The sequence below is a fragment of the Euprymna scolopes genome, chromosome 1 (genome assembly GCF_053919585.1).
Source record: "Euprymna scolopes isolate OS-2025 chromosome 1, ASM5391958v1, whole genome shotgun sequence".
NCBI classification, from domain to species: Eukaryota; Metazoa; Mollusca; class Cephalopoda; order Sepiida; family Sepiolidae; genus Euprymna; species Euprymna scolopes.
Genome location: NC_136482.1, coordinates 132,462,403 through 132,480,724, shown reverse-complemented (window position 1 = coordinate 132,480,724; position 18,322 = coordinate 132,462,403). Strand labels below are relative to the sequence as shown.

The 18,322-nt window shown below is 29.8% G+C and overlaps 1 protein-coding gene across 1 annotated transcript in view; it reads left to right on the top strand.

Annotated features, from left to right (window-relative positions):
* LOC145269232 (pre-mRNA-processing-splicing factor 8) overlaps window positions 1–18,322 on the top strand; it is a 110,163-nt gene that overhangs the window by 42,082 nt on the left and 49,759 nt on the right. Inside the window, exons 13-22 of the mRNA XM_080124886.1 lie at window positions 1,214–1,348; window positions 2,311–2,520; window positions 3,916–4,032; window positions 5,392–5,508; window positions 6,812–6,901; window positions 9,686–9,849; window positions 10,157–10,283; window positions 13,120–13,312; window positions 14,619–14,806; window positions 17,469–17,633. Of these exons, the coding sequence (XP_079981012.1) occupies window positions 1,214–1,348; window positions 2,311–2,520; window positions 3,916–4,032; window positions 5,392–5,508; window positions 6,812–6,901; window positions 9,686–9,849; window positions 10,157–10,283; window positions 13,120–13,312; window positions 14,619–14,806; window positions 17,469–17,633 (1,506 nt within the window). The remainder of the gene's footprint in view (window positions 1–1,213; window positions 1,349–2,310; window positions 2,521–3,915; window positions 4,033–5,391; window positions 5,509–6,811; window positions 6,902–9,685; window positions 9,850–10,156; window positions 10,284–13,119; window positions 13,313–14,618; window positions 14,807–17,468; window positions 17,634–18,322) is intronic.

The window sequence follows — 18,322 nt, the reverse complement described above, 5'->3', positions numbered from 1 at the left end:
CCATCCATTTCAATTGATGCCAGATGGGGATCAGAGCGTTGATAATGTAACGATAGAAGCTTGGTTTTGGATGCATTAAAAGTAACTAGCCACCTCTTCCCCCACTGTACCACGCGCTCAAGATCAGAGGAGTTTAAAAATAGGAATGTACATATGGACATATATAACACATATGAAAATATAGGGTTAAATAAGTATTTCCTTTTGAAAAATTATGAGGAAGAAGAAAATGTATAAAAGTAAAATGAATATTAAATACTTTTCAATTTTTTTCAGCCTGAACAGTGAATTTTTTATGCACTGATGAAACCTCAAGAAAAATTAGGGATATTTTTGTATATTAAGAAAAATATAATCTTGGAAGAGACAGTAATTGTTTGTAAATGAAAGTTGTTTTTGAAAGATATGAAATGTTATTCCATAAATAACTACGGTTTTACTTAATATTAAATTAAGAGCTCTAGCTATATACTGTTGCGCTATATATGTATTAACTAAAAGAAATTTACATAAGATGTGTGTGTATAAAAAGGACATAATGTAAACATATTATAAGGTATTTACAGCTTCTCTTCCAATTTTCGGATTTTTAATCATGTCAAAACGCACTTTATTACCTTTTGATGGATTGATTGATGCTATTTCTTCTGATGAGTTAAGGGCAAAATAGATTCCCTGATTGATATAATAATTAAGTGATTGATTTTGTGCTATGAAACAGATACTGTCAAGAATTGTAAATGTCAACTGAATTAAAGGAATAAATTGTAAGATGGTCAACATCATAACCTTTGGAATATAGACTTTTGTCATTCATTCAGTGTATATATATATGGTAACATTGTTATGTATTTGAAATGAATTCTGAAACCATTGAACCCTTTTTTAAAGTTTGAAAAATTGATTCTATGTGTACAGTGAGTTACACTGGCTCATATAGTTTATAGCAAAAAGATATGTTGCAATATATGTAATTATTTACGTTAACAAAATCATGTTTAGATCGAACATTTGTACAACTCCAAGACAATTTGTTTTTATATCAATGAAATGTGTTCGTTTATACTTATTTGAAACATGGACATCGAGTTGTGAAAACAACTATTTTAATTTATTTTTAAATTGAATGGTGAGTCTTTTCGGATGAATTTAATTAAATTTAATTATAAACTTGTTTTTCTATAGCTTTTTCAAATGTAATTGTCATTTTCAGCTTGCTGATGGCCTACAGTATATCTTTTCTCATGTTGGCCAACTGACTGGCATGTATCGTTACAAATATAAACTGATGAGACAAATCAGAATGTGCAAAGATCTGAAACATCTGATTTATTACAGATTCAATACAGTAAGTAGGTTTGCTTATTGATTTTTTTTATGATTTATCTTTTAATATTTTTTTCTAATGTAAAGCAATTTTTCTTTCTTTTTCTAGATGCTAGATTAATATGAATCACTTTTTCTTATGTTAAAGGCAACATTTATTATGCCTTTTTTTTTAACGAAAATATACATGTGCACTTATACACAATTATCTACGGTCTCCAAAATATATTGATACATATTTTAAATTTAAAAAAGTATTTTATCAAATGAACCTGAAAAACAATTTTTGTTATTTTTTTTTATTCATCCAAGTTATTTTTTAAAAAGTTCTACAGCATTGCAATTTTTAACTTGATAAATTCAAAATAAAGACCCTCTCAATCTTTTCTCTTTTAAAATAGTTAAAATTTATGATTTTAATGTATTTTTTATAATTGAGATATTAAGAACTTTTATTTTTTAAAATTGTATTTTAAAGAGGCAATTTATGAATATTGAAATGATTTTGTTATAATATCCACTGTTGAAATAATGAAAAATTTAAAGTATAAAAATGTTTTCTTTTAGAAAATATTAAAAAAAAAAGTAAAATGAAAATGAAACTTAATTCAACTTAGCTAACATTTTACAATTCCAAAATATCTACAGCTACTCTGTAGATTAAACTAAAAATAATTTACAATTAATGTCACTGTTAGAATTGGAAAAAACATTTGCTAAATTTCTTTTATAAATTAAAATATTTAAAATTATCTTTAAATTCATATTTTAATGCTGATGGTGCCATTTAGATCTATTGGAATTAGATTAAGAGATTAAAACTTGTAACTTAGAGTTCGAATAATCACAATTCTTTTTTATAAACATAAAATTTTCTTTTAAATTCTGTGTAACCATTTTTACATATAATTAAATTTTAAATGAAGAAAAATCCATTTTGTATTTACTGGGTTTAACAAAATGCTTTTTTTATTATTTTAATAGGGCCCTGTTGGTAAAGGCCCAGGCTGTGGCATTTGGTCCGCTGGTTGGAGAGTTTGGCTCTTTTTCATGCGTGGCATCACCCCTTTACTGGAGCGTTGGTTAGGTAATCTCCTATCCAGGCAATTTGAAGGACGTCATTCAAAGGGTGTGGCCAAAACAGTGACCAAACAACGTGTTGAAAGTCATTATGACTTGGAGTTGAGAGCTGCTGTAAGTATTTGCTATATCCACACTCGTTTATGTAGTACTAGCTGGATTTATCCAGTTTAACCTGGATTGTGACAGAGAATATTTATTTTAGCTTTTATAAATTGTTTTCCAGGTTTTCCATGCACTCAAACTGAACAGAATAATCCAAAAAAGATGTCTCTTAAATAAAATCTACTTGATGAACAAAAGTGTGAAGACTTCTGTGAGAGAAAGTCTCACCCTTCCTCCTTTGAAATATCACAAAAGGAAAATATCGATAGAATTAAATGAAATCTATTCTCTATTCATTTAACATTGCTTGTCCCTTATTTTGAGATTAGACATTTTTGTAATATTTTGTAAGCTAACTTTCCGTTTCTTGTGTGTCAGTGGATCAACTATTGCTAAACTCCACTCTATATGGTTTGTTCAATCAGTTACTTCCAAGTTTTCCTTGGCCAGCCAACCTTCCTGCAATTGGAGAAATCCATGTTTCAACAACAGATTATCTAGGATGAACATTATATATGATATGATCGTATCAGTGTAACATTTATGTTGGGTAAATGTAGTACTTTCAACAAATCTTCTGATCTAAGTTGAGGTTGAGCAGATTTCACATTGCAAATTCATCTAATTATGCAGTTCAGCAAGAGTGCTGTCATAACATGTGATTCTTAACACCTGCAATACAACTTATACCAGACCTAGAGTGATTGGAAATCCTTTTTTTTTTTTTTTTTTTTTTTAAATACGGCTTTATATTTACCATAAATATCTAGCACAACAAAAATTAAGTATATACAAGATATGACAAAAGTTAGTAAACATTTATGATGACAACTTTGGCTGCATCGACTTTATACATAAGATATGGATTAATCTCAACACTCAGTTGCTTTATAAAAATTAGACCAGATCATCTATTGTAGTAGCAACTTTGTAAGTGATGCACTTGCATTTTTCTTTTTTCTGATGTGTTAATCCTAATCTATGGTAAGGTCTGCAATAATGGATTTTTATATTCACTCGACACAATTACATTCTTGGTCCGGGCAAAGACTAGTTTTACAGAAACTATTATACTGGATGTCTGCCCATCTCATCAGTAATCTGCCCACCATGACAATTGTGCCAATTTGGAAATGGAGGCAAGAGGAGACAATCTCAGTTTTCATGCTTGGCACTGGGATAAAACTGTATGGATGCATAAAAAAATTTAATCTCCACTTCTTCAATATCAGTCTTATCTATTTTCAAATGGTATTATTTATATTTACAAGTTTGCAATGAGGGTAAACTAAAGTCTTTCTAGAAAGGAATTAAGAAACATCAAATAGAAAACTATGTAAATTGCTTACATGTTATCTTTTGTGATCAAGCTTTTCTATTAATATTACTTTTTCATTTTTTTAGGTTATGCATGATATTTTGGACATGATGCCAGAAGGAATAAAACAAAACAAAGCCAGAACAATCCTGCAACATCTCAGCGAAGCCTGGCGCTGCTGGAAAGCAAACATTCCATGGAAGGTAAAATCTTAGTTGCTTTCATCTAAAAAAAAAATGTAGAAAAGGCCTTATTTTGAATGTTTATATTTTTGCAAACATATTACCAATCAAATTATTGTCTCACCAGGAACAACTTTCAAAATCAAGCCTTTTCCTCTCAACTGCAACAGCTGAAACATCTGTTGCAAAGAAAATATAATTTGATGTATATAAAATAGTAATTGCAAATATAAAAATGTGATTGACTAATTCTACTTTGTGTAAAATTACCAACAACAAAGATAAAAAGCAGACATATTTAGATTTGTTTAGGAGGGGGGGGGTCTGTTTTGCAATTTAGCAGAAATAGGAGCCTCCATGGCCATTACATTTGCCATATTATGTAGAATAAATTTGTGGTAAAGGTTAAAAATTATGTTTTGCTTTTATTTACAAATCTTGGAATGAAAATTCAAACAAGGGACCTATCTAAGTCAACATTGAAAAAACTGTTTTTGAAATTCATATCAAACTTGGTGCATATGTGTTAAGTATGTTTATATACAAAGGATTCACTTCCTCCTAAACTAATTAACTGATCATCATGAATTTTGAAACAGGGCTGTTAAGTACAAATGTGGATTATATTTAGTTTGTTAGTTTTATGCGAAGAGGTTGGAAGTTCTTTGTGAAAATTCAGACACCTTCAATCTTTGTAAAATTTTTACAATGGATTTTAAACATGAATTAATATTACTCAAATCTCAGTGTGGCTTCCGGGCCTTGATGAGTGGTGACCTTCATGTAAAAAAAAAAAAAAAAAAGTTTCTTTACAGTATTTAAAGTTTTTTAGGCAGCATAATATGGGAAGAATCTAAAAATATTTCAGATTCCTATTGAGCTTGATCATTAGATACCAAAAAAGATTCTCTAAATTTCAATTTCTTTTTAAGCCTATTAGCTTAAGACTTAAATTTTGGACATTTTCTAGAATCAAAATCATGTAATGTTTTTGATCAAAATTAAAATATGAACTTAGTCTATTGAAGCTGAATTAACGCTGACCCATGAAACCCAGGATATTTATGTAACTCAAGGCAATTTTTAAAATTTTTGTTATAAAGATATATAAACAAAGATTTATCCAAATTTATTTTTTTTAATAATGTGATGCATCCATTAGTTTTATTAATTTTCTTATTCTAAATGAAAATGTAATGTTAATGGTAGGTAAGTTTATTGAAAGATTAATGGCTTTAATTTTTTTGTTTTTAATATTTTTATTATTCATATTTTTCTCTACTTTTAATATTTTATAATTAAAAAACGAAAGAAAACATTTCAAAACAGTGCTGATAATTTGTTTGAAAATAACTTTCAAATCTTGTTTTATTTTTCAAGGTTCCTGGTCTGCCAATTCCAATTGAAAACATGATTCTTCGTTATGTGAAAGCAAAAGCTGATTGGTGGACAAACACTGCCCATTACAACAGGGAAAGAATCAGACGTGGCGCCACGGTAAGAACATCAAATGTCATTTTGTGCAGGGGAAAATTATTGAGATTATTTTAAATATCACTTCAATGAACTTATAGCTTTTTGGTTCTCCGACAAAGGAAGGATTGGACTTAGTAATTCACTCCTGTTTGTCTGTTCATTTATTCATACTTTTTTCAATAGTCATGCTTTGGATTTAAAAAAATATTTCACAAACATTTGTCATGGTGAAAGTAAATTTTTGCCAGAACAAATTTTCTGGGATAACTCTGGTTGCCATCCTAAGGGGCATTTTAGGGGTAAAATTTGCCCCCAAATCATTCATCCATTCATTTGTTTGTACTTTTCTCAATAACCACACCTTGGACTTTTTTGAAATTTTGCACAAGCATTAGTCATGGTGAAAGTAAATTTTTCACTCATGAAGGGGGATCCTGCATGCTCGGTTTGTTTAATATAATAAGCTTACAGCATAGCTTTTTCATTATGATGATAAATGCAATGGATTTGATTAAGTTTTCATTCCAGTAAGCCGATTTCATGATTTGCATCAATGTATCTGGGCAGTCGTGCATCCTCTAATATTAATGACCAAAGTAAAGACACTCTCTATATCTATGTCCATCCATATCCTTTGATTGAATAATTAACTCAAGTAAATGATATGATGATTCCACATATGCTTTTGTTGTAATTTAAAAATGTTTCTGGGCTAAAAATAATGAATTTCTTTTTTCAAAAAGAGAGCCTTATGGAAAACAATCATGTAACTTATAGGTTTTACTGTAATTTTTGGTATTTTTGTATAGTCTTTTTTTTTTTTTTTTTTTGTAACAAAGTATTTTTTGATTAAAAAATGAATGAATGTGAAACTTAGGGTTAACTGGACTTGAGTTACATTTTAGAGTCATTTTTCTTTATCATGTTTTTTTTTTTTTTTTACTATGAACAATGCTTATCCTAATTGTTATTTTATGACTCTTGTCAATTTCATGTATGTTATAATAAAAAGCTTACTGTAAAAACAAATTGAGCACTCTTCAGGTACTTAGTGTTCATATAAATGTGAGAATTTCATTTACTCAATAGCCTGTGTTGACTGTTAAAGAAGCAGCAGTTTCAATCCTGCATATTTAAACATGCTAAAGAACTGTGATACAGCAAAACAGTCACTCTGTGGATAATTAACTCTATACTATTCACAAATTGTGAAGACAGTTTTGATTACTGAATTTTAAAAAAAAATCTGTTTATTCATTAACATTTTAAACAAATTGTTGATTTTACCATTTGTAAATTATATTTTAATGAATTTTTTATTTAGGTTGATAAAACTGTATGCAAAAAGAATCTCGGGCGTTTGACTCGTCTTTACCTAAAAGCAGAACAGGAAAGACAACACAATTATCTGAAGGTAACTTTGAACCACAAAAATCTGATACTTTTTTTTTTTAATCTAAATTTGATTTTACATTCATTTTTCTTTTCTATTTCAATGCAAAATTACAGTTAGTACATTTAATAATATAAAAAGACAAAATCATGGAATTGTAGTATTTGGGGGATAAAAGACTGAATTTATGCTAGCTACATTACATTCATATCCATTACTGAACTTAAGTAAAAGGTCGCCAAGCTAATCAAGAACCTTGATTCCAGTAAAGCAACTGGCCCTGACGGCATCCCAATTATAGTGTTAAAAAAGCTTCAACCAGAACTTGCTCCCATACTTATGAAACTGTTTAAGCGTTGCCTTAAGGAGAAGTGCTTTCCGACTCCCTGGAAAACCTCATCAGTTTGCCCTGTATTTAAGAATTCAGGTGATAAGTCATCTCCCTCTCAGTACAGACCAATAAGTCTCCTGTGTGTTATGAGTAAGTTGCTGGAATCCATATTAAATAGAGAAATAGTCAATCACCTCAGCAGAAACAACCTTCTTAGCGACACACAATATGGTTTCCGTTCTGCAAGATCTACCGCAGATGTGCTAACGGTTATATCTCACAGGATTAGTGAATCTCTTGACAAAGGCTTCCTTTCTAGGGCAATTACTCTTGACATGTCAAACGCCTTCGACAAGGTATGGCAGAAGGGTCTACTTCACAAGATTTCCAGCTACGGTATAACTGGAAATGTTTTCTCAATCATTAAATCATTTCTCTCCGATAGGCTCATAAGAGTAGTGGTCGATGGACAAAAATCAGAGGCCTGCAGTATTAATGCTGGAGTCCCTCAAAGGTCAATCCTGATCTACATCAATGACCTCCCTAAACACATACTTAAATCATTCGTTGACATCTATGCTGATGACACGACCATCTACGGCAACACATCAAAGGCTGTAAATGACAAAGCTCTCTCTGATTCTCTCTCCTCTGATCTCGAGCACGTGGTTCAGTGGGGGAAGACGTGGCTGGTTACCTTTAATGTATCTAAAACCAAACTCCTATCCTTACATCATCAACACTCTGATCCCCATCTGGCATCAATTGAAATGGATGACTCTCGTCTAGGAGAAGCCCCGTGTTTTGACAAGCTTCTGGGTTTGTCCTTTACTCCTGATCTGAAATGGAACACATACATCAAGTCTGTTGCCAAGGTCGCTGGAAAGATGGTGGGATCCTTCTACCGCTCCAGAAGATATCTCAATACTGATGCAATTCTCTATGTATATAAAAAAGCCAAATACTTCCAAGGATGGAATACTGCTGCCATATCTGGACAGGAGCTGCTAAAAAAAGCCTATCCTGCCTTGACAGAGTACAAAATAGACTTCGTGGCTTAGTGGGGGATGCCCTTTTCTCTTCCCTGCAACCTCTCTCTCACAGAAGAGATGTTGCAAGCCTATCTTTGTTTTATCATTATTTCCATGGCAGGTGCTCATCTGAACTCCAATCTCTGGTCCCCCCTTGCCAATCTTTCGCGAAAAACACCCGTCTAGCTGAATCCACTGTGAAAAATTTCCCCTACTCTTTATCTGTGCCTAAATCAAAACGTAGATTCCATGAACAAAACTTCTTTCTTAGAACTGCACACCTGTGGAACTATGTTCCGTCTACCTGCTTCTCACCTGACTACAACTTGGATGTCTTCAAGTCCAACGTTAACAAATTCCTAATGAACCGCCCCCTTAAACACTTCACCAAATCTCCACACTAACGTACTGTACTTGCAATAACCCTTATCCCTGAGTGGCTTCCGGGCTTTGATAAGTGGTGACCACCGTGTAAAAAAAAAAAAAAAAAAAAAAAAGGTAAGTTTCTGGTATATTGTTTTTTTTTTTTTTTTTTTTTTTTCTTTTCTTTTTTGCAAATTTTTGTTTGTCTGATGTACAGGACTAGTTGTAAATACCTGGCATTGTCTTGAAGTTTTTCGACTTTTGCTTTTTGTAAAAAAATGTTTTATCAAATTTTTTTTTAATATAAATAGGTTGGTAAAAATAAAATGTAATTATATTATCATTTGTTCATTAAACTAATTGAACTCAATCGTTATAGAAAACTATAATTAATTTTAAGACAATGAATTTTTAAAAAATCTCTATCACATTTATTGGATGTAAGTAGCAATCAAAAACTCTCAATATTGATACATAAAGGATTTTTTAAGTAAAAAATGACTAATGTTTAAAAATGCCTTAAAATTTAAAAGGGTTACAGAGTAATTCTTTTTCCAACTATTAACAAAAAACTTTAAATGGCTGACTTGTTTAGAGAGAAACAGAAATATATTCTGGTAGATTGAATTTTTTAATCAAATTATTTTAAGATATTGCATTTTTGATTCCAATAAATGATTAATAGTGAATAAAAAAAAAATTCAAATTAATTTTAATGCAAGAAGTACACACATGAAATAGTCTTAAAATTGTTATTAATATATTCTGGAGCAGATGATCGTATAATTTTGGAACAACAGTGCACTAAGTGAGGAGGTGACAAGATCTTTAAAAATTCTGTCAAAATGTAATCAAAATAAGATCATAATTTCATTAAGGAATTGAAAAACATTACTAGAATAATTCTTTGATCATTTGAATTATGATGCAGTAATAAAAGGTTTATTTAGATTAAAAAAAAAACTGCTGAAATGATTTGTATTCATATTTTATTTTATAAAATTATATATATATATATATATATAAAAGGCTTTATTCCTGATTTTTTTTCTTCTAAATCTTAACTCTTTACTTTTGTAGGATGGCCCTTACATTACTGCAGAGGAAGCTGTTGCTATCTATACCACAACTGTACATTGGCTTGAGAGCAGACGCTTTTCACCAATTCCATTTCCTCCCCTTTCTTACAAGCATGACACCAAACTGCTTATTCTGGCATTGGAGAGACTCAAAGAAGCCTACAGGTTTGTTTTAAACTGTATGGGAACATTCCTTTTAATATGATAGCTAGACTAAAAAATGAAATAAATAATTTTGGGTTTTTTTGTCTGATTAAATAAGTTTCCTAAATCTTTAATTTCTGCTTTTTTTATAGCCATTTCTCAATTTATTTGAGTATTTATTGACATTAAATCTAAAGATCATGTAGCCTTCAGAAAAGCAATATTGTTGCAATAGATTCTGTTTTGTGTTAGGCACATGAACAAAGAAAAGAAATGTATTGTTCATATATAATTATTGATAATTTTCTTTTTAATTTCTTTTTTGCAGTGTAAAAAGCAGGTTAAATCAGTCACAGCGAGAGGAACTTGGTTTGATTGAACAAGCTTATGATAATCCTCATGAAGCTTTGTCTCGTATTAAACGTCACTTGCTCACACAAAGAGCCTTCAAAGAGGTAGGAAAATATTCTTTGAAAAGTGTTTTAGAAATAATACATTTTCATGCTTACACTAGCTTTCTTTGTTGGTTCGATATCGCTTTGCAAAGTTTGCTATGTGAAATACTTGAAACATTAATGTGAAATAAGCATTTCATTCATAACTTTGTTGTAAACATTTAACAAAATCTCATTTATTCATAGAGAGGTAAATATTACCATTTTGGTAATTTTGAAAAATTTATCTTTTGAAAAAAAAAATCAGTTTCTTTTCATTTGCAATTTGCTTAAAATCAAATCATTTAATCAAGAAAGATTTGAACAGAAGTGCTAAGAATTCAGGAAATAAAACAATATTGGAAAACATAACTTATATTAAAATTAAAACAATCATTAAATAAAAACACAACAAATCATAGTTAATTAATAAAATGTCTCTTTTCAAAGTCAATTTTCAAATTAACCATATGACTGATACTGCATGTACATCTAAAAAAAGAGTGCATCTATTATCTAAAATTGAATTAACTTAAGATACAGCATTTGACTTTACTGTTAAAATGAGAAATGGGCTGAACTTTCACATTTATTCATTTGAATTTAGAAACTTTCATAAATTACATAAAATCTTTCTAATATATTACATAGTCATGAGATTCTTAATGTAGACTTTGATATAAACTACTGCAAAATCGTTTAATAAATTAAGTCTAAAAGTAGTTTTAAGAAATTTATATATTTTACCCCTCTCCCCAATCAGATTGAGTGCAAATTTTTATATTTTTTTAATATGAAGGTTTTATTAAAAATGTCTGTTAAATTATTAAAATCTAATTTTAAATTTGATTGAACTTTTCTTTTTGCGTGTGTATATTGTGTTATTCAAGCTACTGTTCTCATCTTGGTTGTTATTTTTATAACAAATGTGTACTGAGGATGTAATGGTTAAAGACGCTTAATCGGTTCCAAATGAGTGTCTTGAGTGTTGAATATTCAGTTCTAATGACTAATAAAAAAATAACTTAATATTTACTTTCATAAAAAAAATTATCATTTTGTTTACATTATAACCAATCTTAATAGAGGTGCAACACCCATTTTCCATCAACTAATTGTCTGGAACCTCTTTTTATATGGACAAAATCATGAGCGTGAACTTGATAATATCACTTCACCAAACTAGTTTACTGAGCGGCCAACAGATGGCTATCTGTATAGTATACCATTAATTTCTTAGTGCAACTTTATAGTGTGTCGTCTGACCCAACTGTGTATTTTAAAACCAAGGTATTTCAGGGGAAACTTATGTGCCATATCAAAATTAGTATAAATTCCAAAAATTCCAAAAAATGGTCTAGCAGAAGATGTACTAGAGCTGATTTTCAGAAAAAATTTGCTGTATATTGATAAAAAGCAAGATGGCTAACCCGAAAGATAGTGTCATTGTATTTTGCGCAAAGCAACTTAAACTGTAGAATGCTGTTATCTAACCCTGGTTTTGAACTTCTAAAAGGTTAATTTACAGTGAAAAACAGCTACTTCAAAAAATTGTTTTTAATTATAATTATTTTTCTAACAGTCGTTTTTCGTAATTTTTGGAATTTATCATTTTGTTTACATTATAACCAATCTTAATAGAGGTGCAACATGTCAGTATGACACATAAGTATGTAATGTTTTTCTCTGAAACTATAGAAAAGTTGCAACAATTTCTTTACATTGCATGTAGTTATGGTAGTTTCCTTTTTATTTGTGATTTTATTTTGCTTAAATTTAACCAGTTATGGTTTTCTGGTCGCATTCAAGTGGCAGCCTTTGTATTAAACGTAAACAATTGTTTATTTCTAATGCTTGTTTAAATTTTTAACAATCCATAGTAGTTTGGAAATATAGTAGGTATACAATTAGTGGGTTAGGGGTGTGTTGATGAGTTATTGAAGTAAAATTGGATAGTCCTATAAAATATTTAATCCAATTCTGGAACTAAGAGTGCCAGAAAATTGGTATTGCACTTAAACATCAGTCAGTTGATGTATCCCCTTGAATGTATTTTGTTGTCACACACAAAATAGTAGTACTTGTACAATTAGATATTAAAACAAGCACACTGCCTATTCAGGGCTTACGGACAAACTTATCTTTAGTTGACTTTTGACAACTAAATGTTTTCGTTTACTAGCCAAATAGAAAAGTTACTAGCCAAACCCACATGATTTTTAGAATATGATATCTTAGTTCTGTGACGAATACGTACATCATAAGAATTTTTCTGTTTTTTTTTTTAATAAGTGTAATTCTAAATATACAATAAATTTTATGTTGATACTTGAATGTATAAACATTCTAAGTACTTCAGATATTTTTTAAACAGCCTTTGTTAAAGAAAAAGGGGATATATTGTTCTATTAAACTTTTATTGTTTAAATAATTTAACTTTGTTCAGTTTATATAAAAAAAAAAGTTGAAAACATATTTTTCACTCAGTAGTGAGCTTTGGAAGATTGTCAATGAAAGAAATGCAATCGCCAAACGATAAGCGTTTCATTATTTCTAGCCGCCACTTTGAAAAATCACTCGCAATGTAGAGCCATGCTATTATATTAAAGATTAGATCATTGAATAAAAAATAAATCTAAAATAAGATTATTTTCACATTTTGGTTTTAGCATTCATTTCTATCCATTTATTTCCAAGCAAAAATGATTTTGAGATTTAATGTTTTATTTATTATGTTTAAAATTTAAAAAAAAATTATCTAAAGGTGGTGATTTTGAATGTTCTTTTGTATTGGCTGTTTTGTTTTATGGTCGTTTCTATTTTGTAAATGTAACTTTCTGTTTTTTAATATTCAAAGGTTGGAATTGAATTCATGGATCTGTACAGCCACTTGGTTCCAGTCTATGATGTTGAACCCCTGGAAAAGATCACAGATGCTTATCTAGATCAGTACTTGTGGTATGAAGCCGACAAACGACGACTGTTTCCTCAATGGATCAAACCAGCTGATACTGAACCTCCACCATTACTTGTCTATAAATGGTGTCAAGGTTGATATTTCAATCACTTTTTAATTTTCATTTCTTATGTCATGTAACTACTGGCCTGTTGGGTTGTTTCTATACTATACTGTCTGAAGTTCCAATATTATATAACAAGTTCACTATAATTGTTGAAGCATTCTCAAGATGGTGGTTATTCAGTAGTAAAAAACATTAACAAATAGTTATTGCAAAGCATGAAAGATATTATTTGTACAAATTCAACTTTTTCTAACCATATGGTTCATTAATCCAGCGTCACATGAGACACGAGTTTGAACCCTATAAGAGTCTCATTTTTCACTTTGTAGTTTTCTTTGTTTAATCCTGTCCCCAAGGACTAAAGTAACCATTTATTTGACTGATAACAAGAAAAATAATGTAATATATTATGAGTATATTTAGGCAGCATTTTTTCATTTAACTAACCATTGTTAAAAATGACAGAAAGCTTTTGTTTAATTATACCATTCAAAAAATTAAAAATTTTTCTTATGATCTTTTGTTAAAATAAAAGAAATGAATATGTTCCGTGTGTATCGCGAATGATTTTGATTCTTTGTCATATTATAAAATAAAAACGCAAATAAAAAAATATACTAAAGAAAATAGATTGTCAAAATGTGTCTGAAACGGGCACTTGAAGTCAGAATATTTTCAGACTGTTCAAGAGATGTTAACAATTTAAATTATTAATTGTAGGTTAAGTTTTGATGTAAATAGCTTTTTCTAAAAAACTTTTTTAAAGACCATCACTACCATATTTTGTCGCCTCACCAGGCATCTTGTAAATTCTAATTTGATTTATCAACCTCTACAAAAACATAACTGTTCCACCTCCAGTTTAAGACAAATCCTAGTTAATAACACTAAAATAATAAATTTTGAAACCAATTTACAGAAGAGGTTGTTAGAAACAATGGACTGAGATTGCATTGAATAGAGAATCAACATCAGCACCTGTTATGCCTGGTCATAAATGTTAAAACCAAAGATTTCTTATATATAACTGTTATCCTTTCATTGACTCTCTGCCTTGATAAGCGATGACACATAAAAAAAATCCCAAAATAGATAGAACAAAATTATATGTTAAAATGAAAAGTGTAGTTATTTTTTAAAAGCTATCATTTAAAAATCTTTATACAAATTAAGGGTTTCATCACATTTGTATAAATCTTTTATAAAAACAAAAAATGTGTGTCTTAACTTGGCATAATGCAAACCATTTTGTTTACATTGATGTGTAAATATGCACATATATATTCAGAATTATATAGATTAAAAAGTCTTTTAATTTTCTCTTTTCTTAAAGGTATCAACAATTTGCAGGATGTTTGGGACACTGCAGAAGGAGAGTGCAATGTTCTTTTGGAATCCAAGTTTGAGAAAATGTATGAGAAGATCGATTTGACTCTTCTCAACAGACTGTTGCGTCTCATTGTTGACCATAACATTGCTGATTACATGACAGCCAAAAACAACGTTGTCATAAACTACAAGGTGATTCTACAGTTTAAATTATTTCCTTCTCTCTTTACATTCTATAAAATTTTGCCTTTGTAAAATTTTCCTAACTAAAGAAGAATTTGATCTGTAACATAATTTTTCAGATGTATATAAGATGCATTGTTTCTTCTTTTTTCACTGAATGTTAAAAATATCAGTTACTGTCAAACATTATTTTCAATTAAATTTTTAATTGTTCAATGTTTATGTGGGTGTTGAATTTTCTATATTAGTTTAATAATAGAAAAATAATCGCTTCAAGTTGATATTTCTAGAGGATTCTTCCGCACTCTCTCAAATTCTTATTTAATGATATATGATGATGGAAAAAAGAAAAAAAAATTTTTGTTTAATATATTCAGCAATGTGTCATCTTTATTTCAAGACTTTCTTGGGATGATTTATTTGAATAAATAAAATACAAGTATTAGGTTGGTACAAAAATAATGTCATTTTTTGATGTATATATATATATATATATATATATATATATATACATAGACTATATTTATAGACAAAATTTAACTTTTATTTTACCGTGCCAATAAATATGATCATCACTGTATATATATATATATATATATATATATACAGTGATGATCATATTTATTGGCACGGTAAAATAAAAGTTAAATTTTGTCTATAAATTCTAAAAAAGGGATTAAATTAAAGAAAATAACAAAGTATATTATGTATTTTTAACTGGCCTTTCCGATGCAGCAATCGGATTTTAGAAAAAATAAATAACAAAGGAACAACAAACATAATTGCAAAAAACCCTTGTTCAAAATTATTGGCACGATTTATTTAATAATCAATTGTATAGCCTTTGGCCTTGATTACCTTCCTCAGTCGCTTTTCATAGTTTACAACCAAGTTGTTGCACTCTTCAGTAGTAATTTTAGCTCACTCTTCCTGACAATAATCCTCCAATTGAATAAGATTCTTAGGCTTCCTTTGCATTACCCTCAATTTTAATGTTCTCCATAAATTTTCAATTGGATTAAGGTCTGGGCTTTGTGATGGCCACTCCAAAACATTAATATGATTGTCCTCAAGCCATTTCTTAGTCAGTTTAGCCGAATGCTTTGGGTCATTATCTTGCATGAACCACCAACGACGACCAAGTGAGAGCTCTTTAGCAGAGTCTTTCAGGTTTTCATCCAATATTTTAACATAATCTTCCTTTTTTATGCTACCTGTGACCTTAACAAGTCGCCCTGGTCCAGAGGCAGCAAAGGATCCCCAAAACATCAAACTGCCTCCACCGTGCTTCACTGTGGGTATGGTGTTCTTAGGCAGGAAAGCTTCGCCAGATTTTCTGTAAATATAAGACACTTTATTATGGCCAAATAACTCTATTTTCGTTTCGTCAGTCCATAAAACACGTTTCCAGAATGCAACATCTTTATCAATATGACGTTTTGCAAAGGCTAGCCTTGCTTTCAGGTGCATAGGCTTCAATAAGGGAGTCTTTCTCGGACGACATGCTTTTAAACCAGCTCTCTTCAAAACTCTACCAACTGTATGTCGAGATACATTCACTCCAGAGGTGCTCTGTTCATCAACAATCTCCCCAACAGAGATCCTTGGGTTATGTTTTACTTGTCGAACAATTTTCCGTTCATCTCTTGAGGAAAGAATCCTTTTTCTCCCTCTACCCTCTAAACTCATAACGTGGCCTTGCGATTTGAACTTGTTTATTATGGCTCTAACAGTGGATTTGGGAAGGTTTAGCTTCTTTGAAATCTTATCATAGCCCTCCCCATTGGTATGGCATGCTACAACAAGCTTCCTGACGTCTTCGCTGTGTTCCTTAGTTTTAACCATGGCGATTGAAAATTATAATTTAGTCGCTTATAATAGTTTAAATAAATCGCTATCTAAAAATTATCTGAAAAAAATTATTCACTGAATTAGCGTTAAACAAGCATAATATGGCTATAAAAAAGTTCAGAAAGCATGTAAACCGGAAATTGATTGATATTATACTGATACTAAAAGAAAAACAAAGCCGTGCCAATAATTTTGAACAAGGGTTTTTTGCAATTATGTTTGTTGTTCCTTTGTTATTTATTTTTTCTAAAATCCGATTGCTGCATCGGAAAGGCCAGTTAAAAATACATAATATACTTTGTTATTTTCTTTAATTTAATCCCTTTTTTAGAATTTATTAGACAAAATTTAACTTTTATTTTACCGTGCCAATAAATATGATCATCACTGTATATATATATATATATATCTGATAAAAAATGACATTTTTGCCCAACCCAATACAATATTTGAAAAAAAAAAGTTGACAAAAATATACAAAATATTTTCAAAAATTGTACTTGTATTTCTTGAAATCAATTAGAAATTTTGAAATAAAGACGAAATGTTGCCATCTATATAAACAATTTTGATGTTTCCTATATATATATATATATATATATGTGTATATATATATATATATATATATATTATCAAGGTCTGTAGACCTTTTTGGTCTACAGACTTGAAACTTGATGAAAAAAGAGATTTTGAGCTGTGGAACAAATTTGATTATGATTTTAGCTGTTAAAATTCGATTATGTTTAAGAATAGCTGCTAAGGGGTTAAAATAGAAAAATATATAAAATTTTGTATATTTTTGTTTTATTTCTTTTAATAGGATATGAACCACACCAATTCCTATGGCATAATCCGAGGACTTCAGTTTTCTTCCTTCATTGTTCAATTTTATGGATTAGTGATGGATTTACTTGTCCTTGGATTGCACCGTGCCAGTGAAATGGCAGGACCACCACAGATGCCAAATGATTTCCTTACATACCAAGTAAGTGTTTTACAATTTTCTTCTTTTTCTTATTTGTTCGTGGATGATCATTTTATTGATTGATTAAGATTTATATTGAAATACTTTGCAGCATCTAAATACACCATTTAAATTTTCTTTTGATTCCATCTGGGATCACTTGGGCCATTTTGGTTAGGCCCATAAAATAGTAGACGTATATTAGAATTTAAAGAAATAAAATTCATTAGAAAAATTAGATTTTCTTTGTTGCATTAAAAAAAAAATGAAAATGCGGAAAAAAATCACTGAAGGATGTATTGACAAAAATTGTTTAAACATTTAAATGAATTTTCTTTTTTTGTTTCTGATTTAAAATATTTGAATAAAAACAAATTTTGATCCCTTAAGGCTATTTGCTATTTTACAGCTATCACATTATTTTTGTATATAAAGACTTTTTTAAGTAATACTTACAAGGTGATTTGAATAAGTTTCTAGACTTTTTTGTATGGATACTTTTATTATAGTATTATCATAGTACACACATGAAATTTTTATCCTCTTCGAAGTAATCTCCTCTGGCTGCAATGCACTTGTACCATTCCTGTAATTTCTGGAAGGCTTCATGGAAGTCTTTTTGTATGAGGGTGCCAATGACTCTCGTCACAGCCTCTTTCATCTCCTTAATTGTCTCATAATGACAGCTTCTAAGGTTTTCCCTGAGCTAA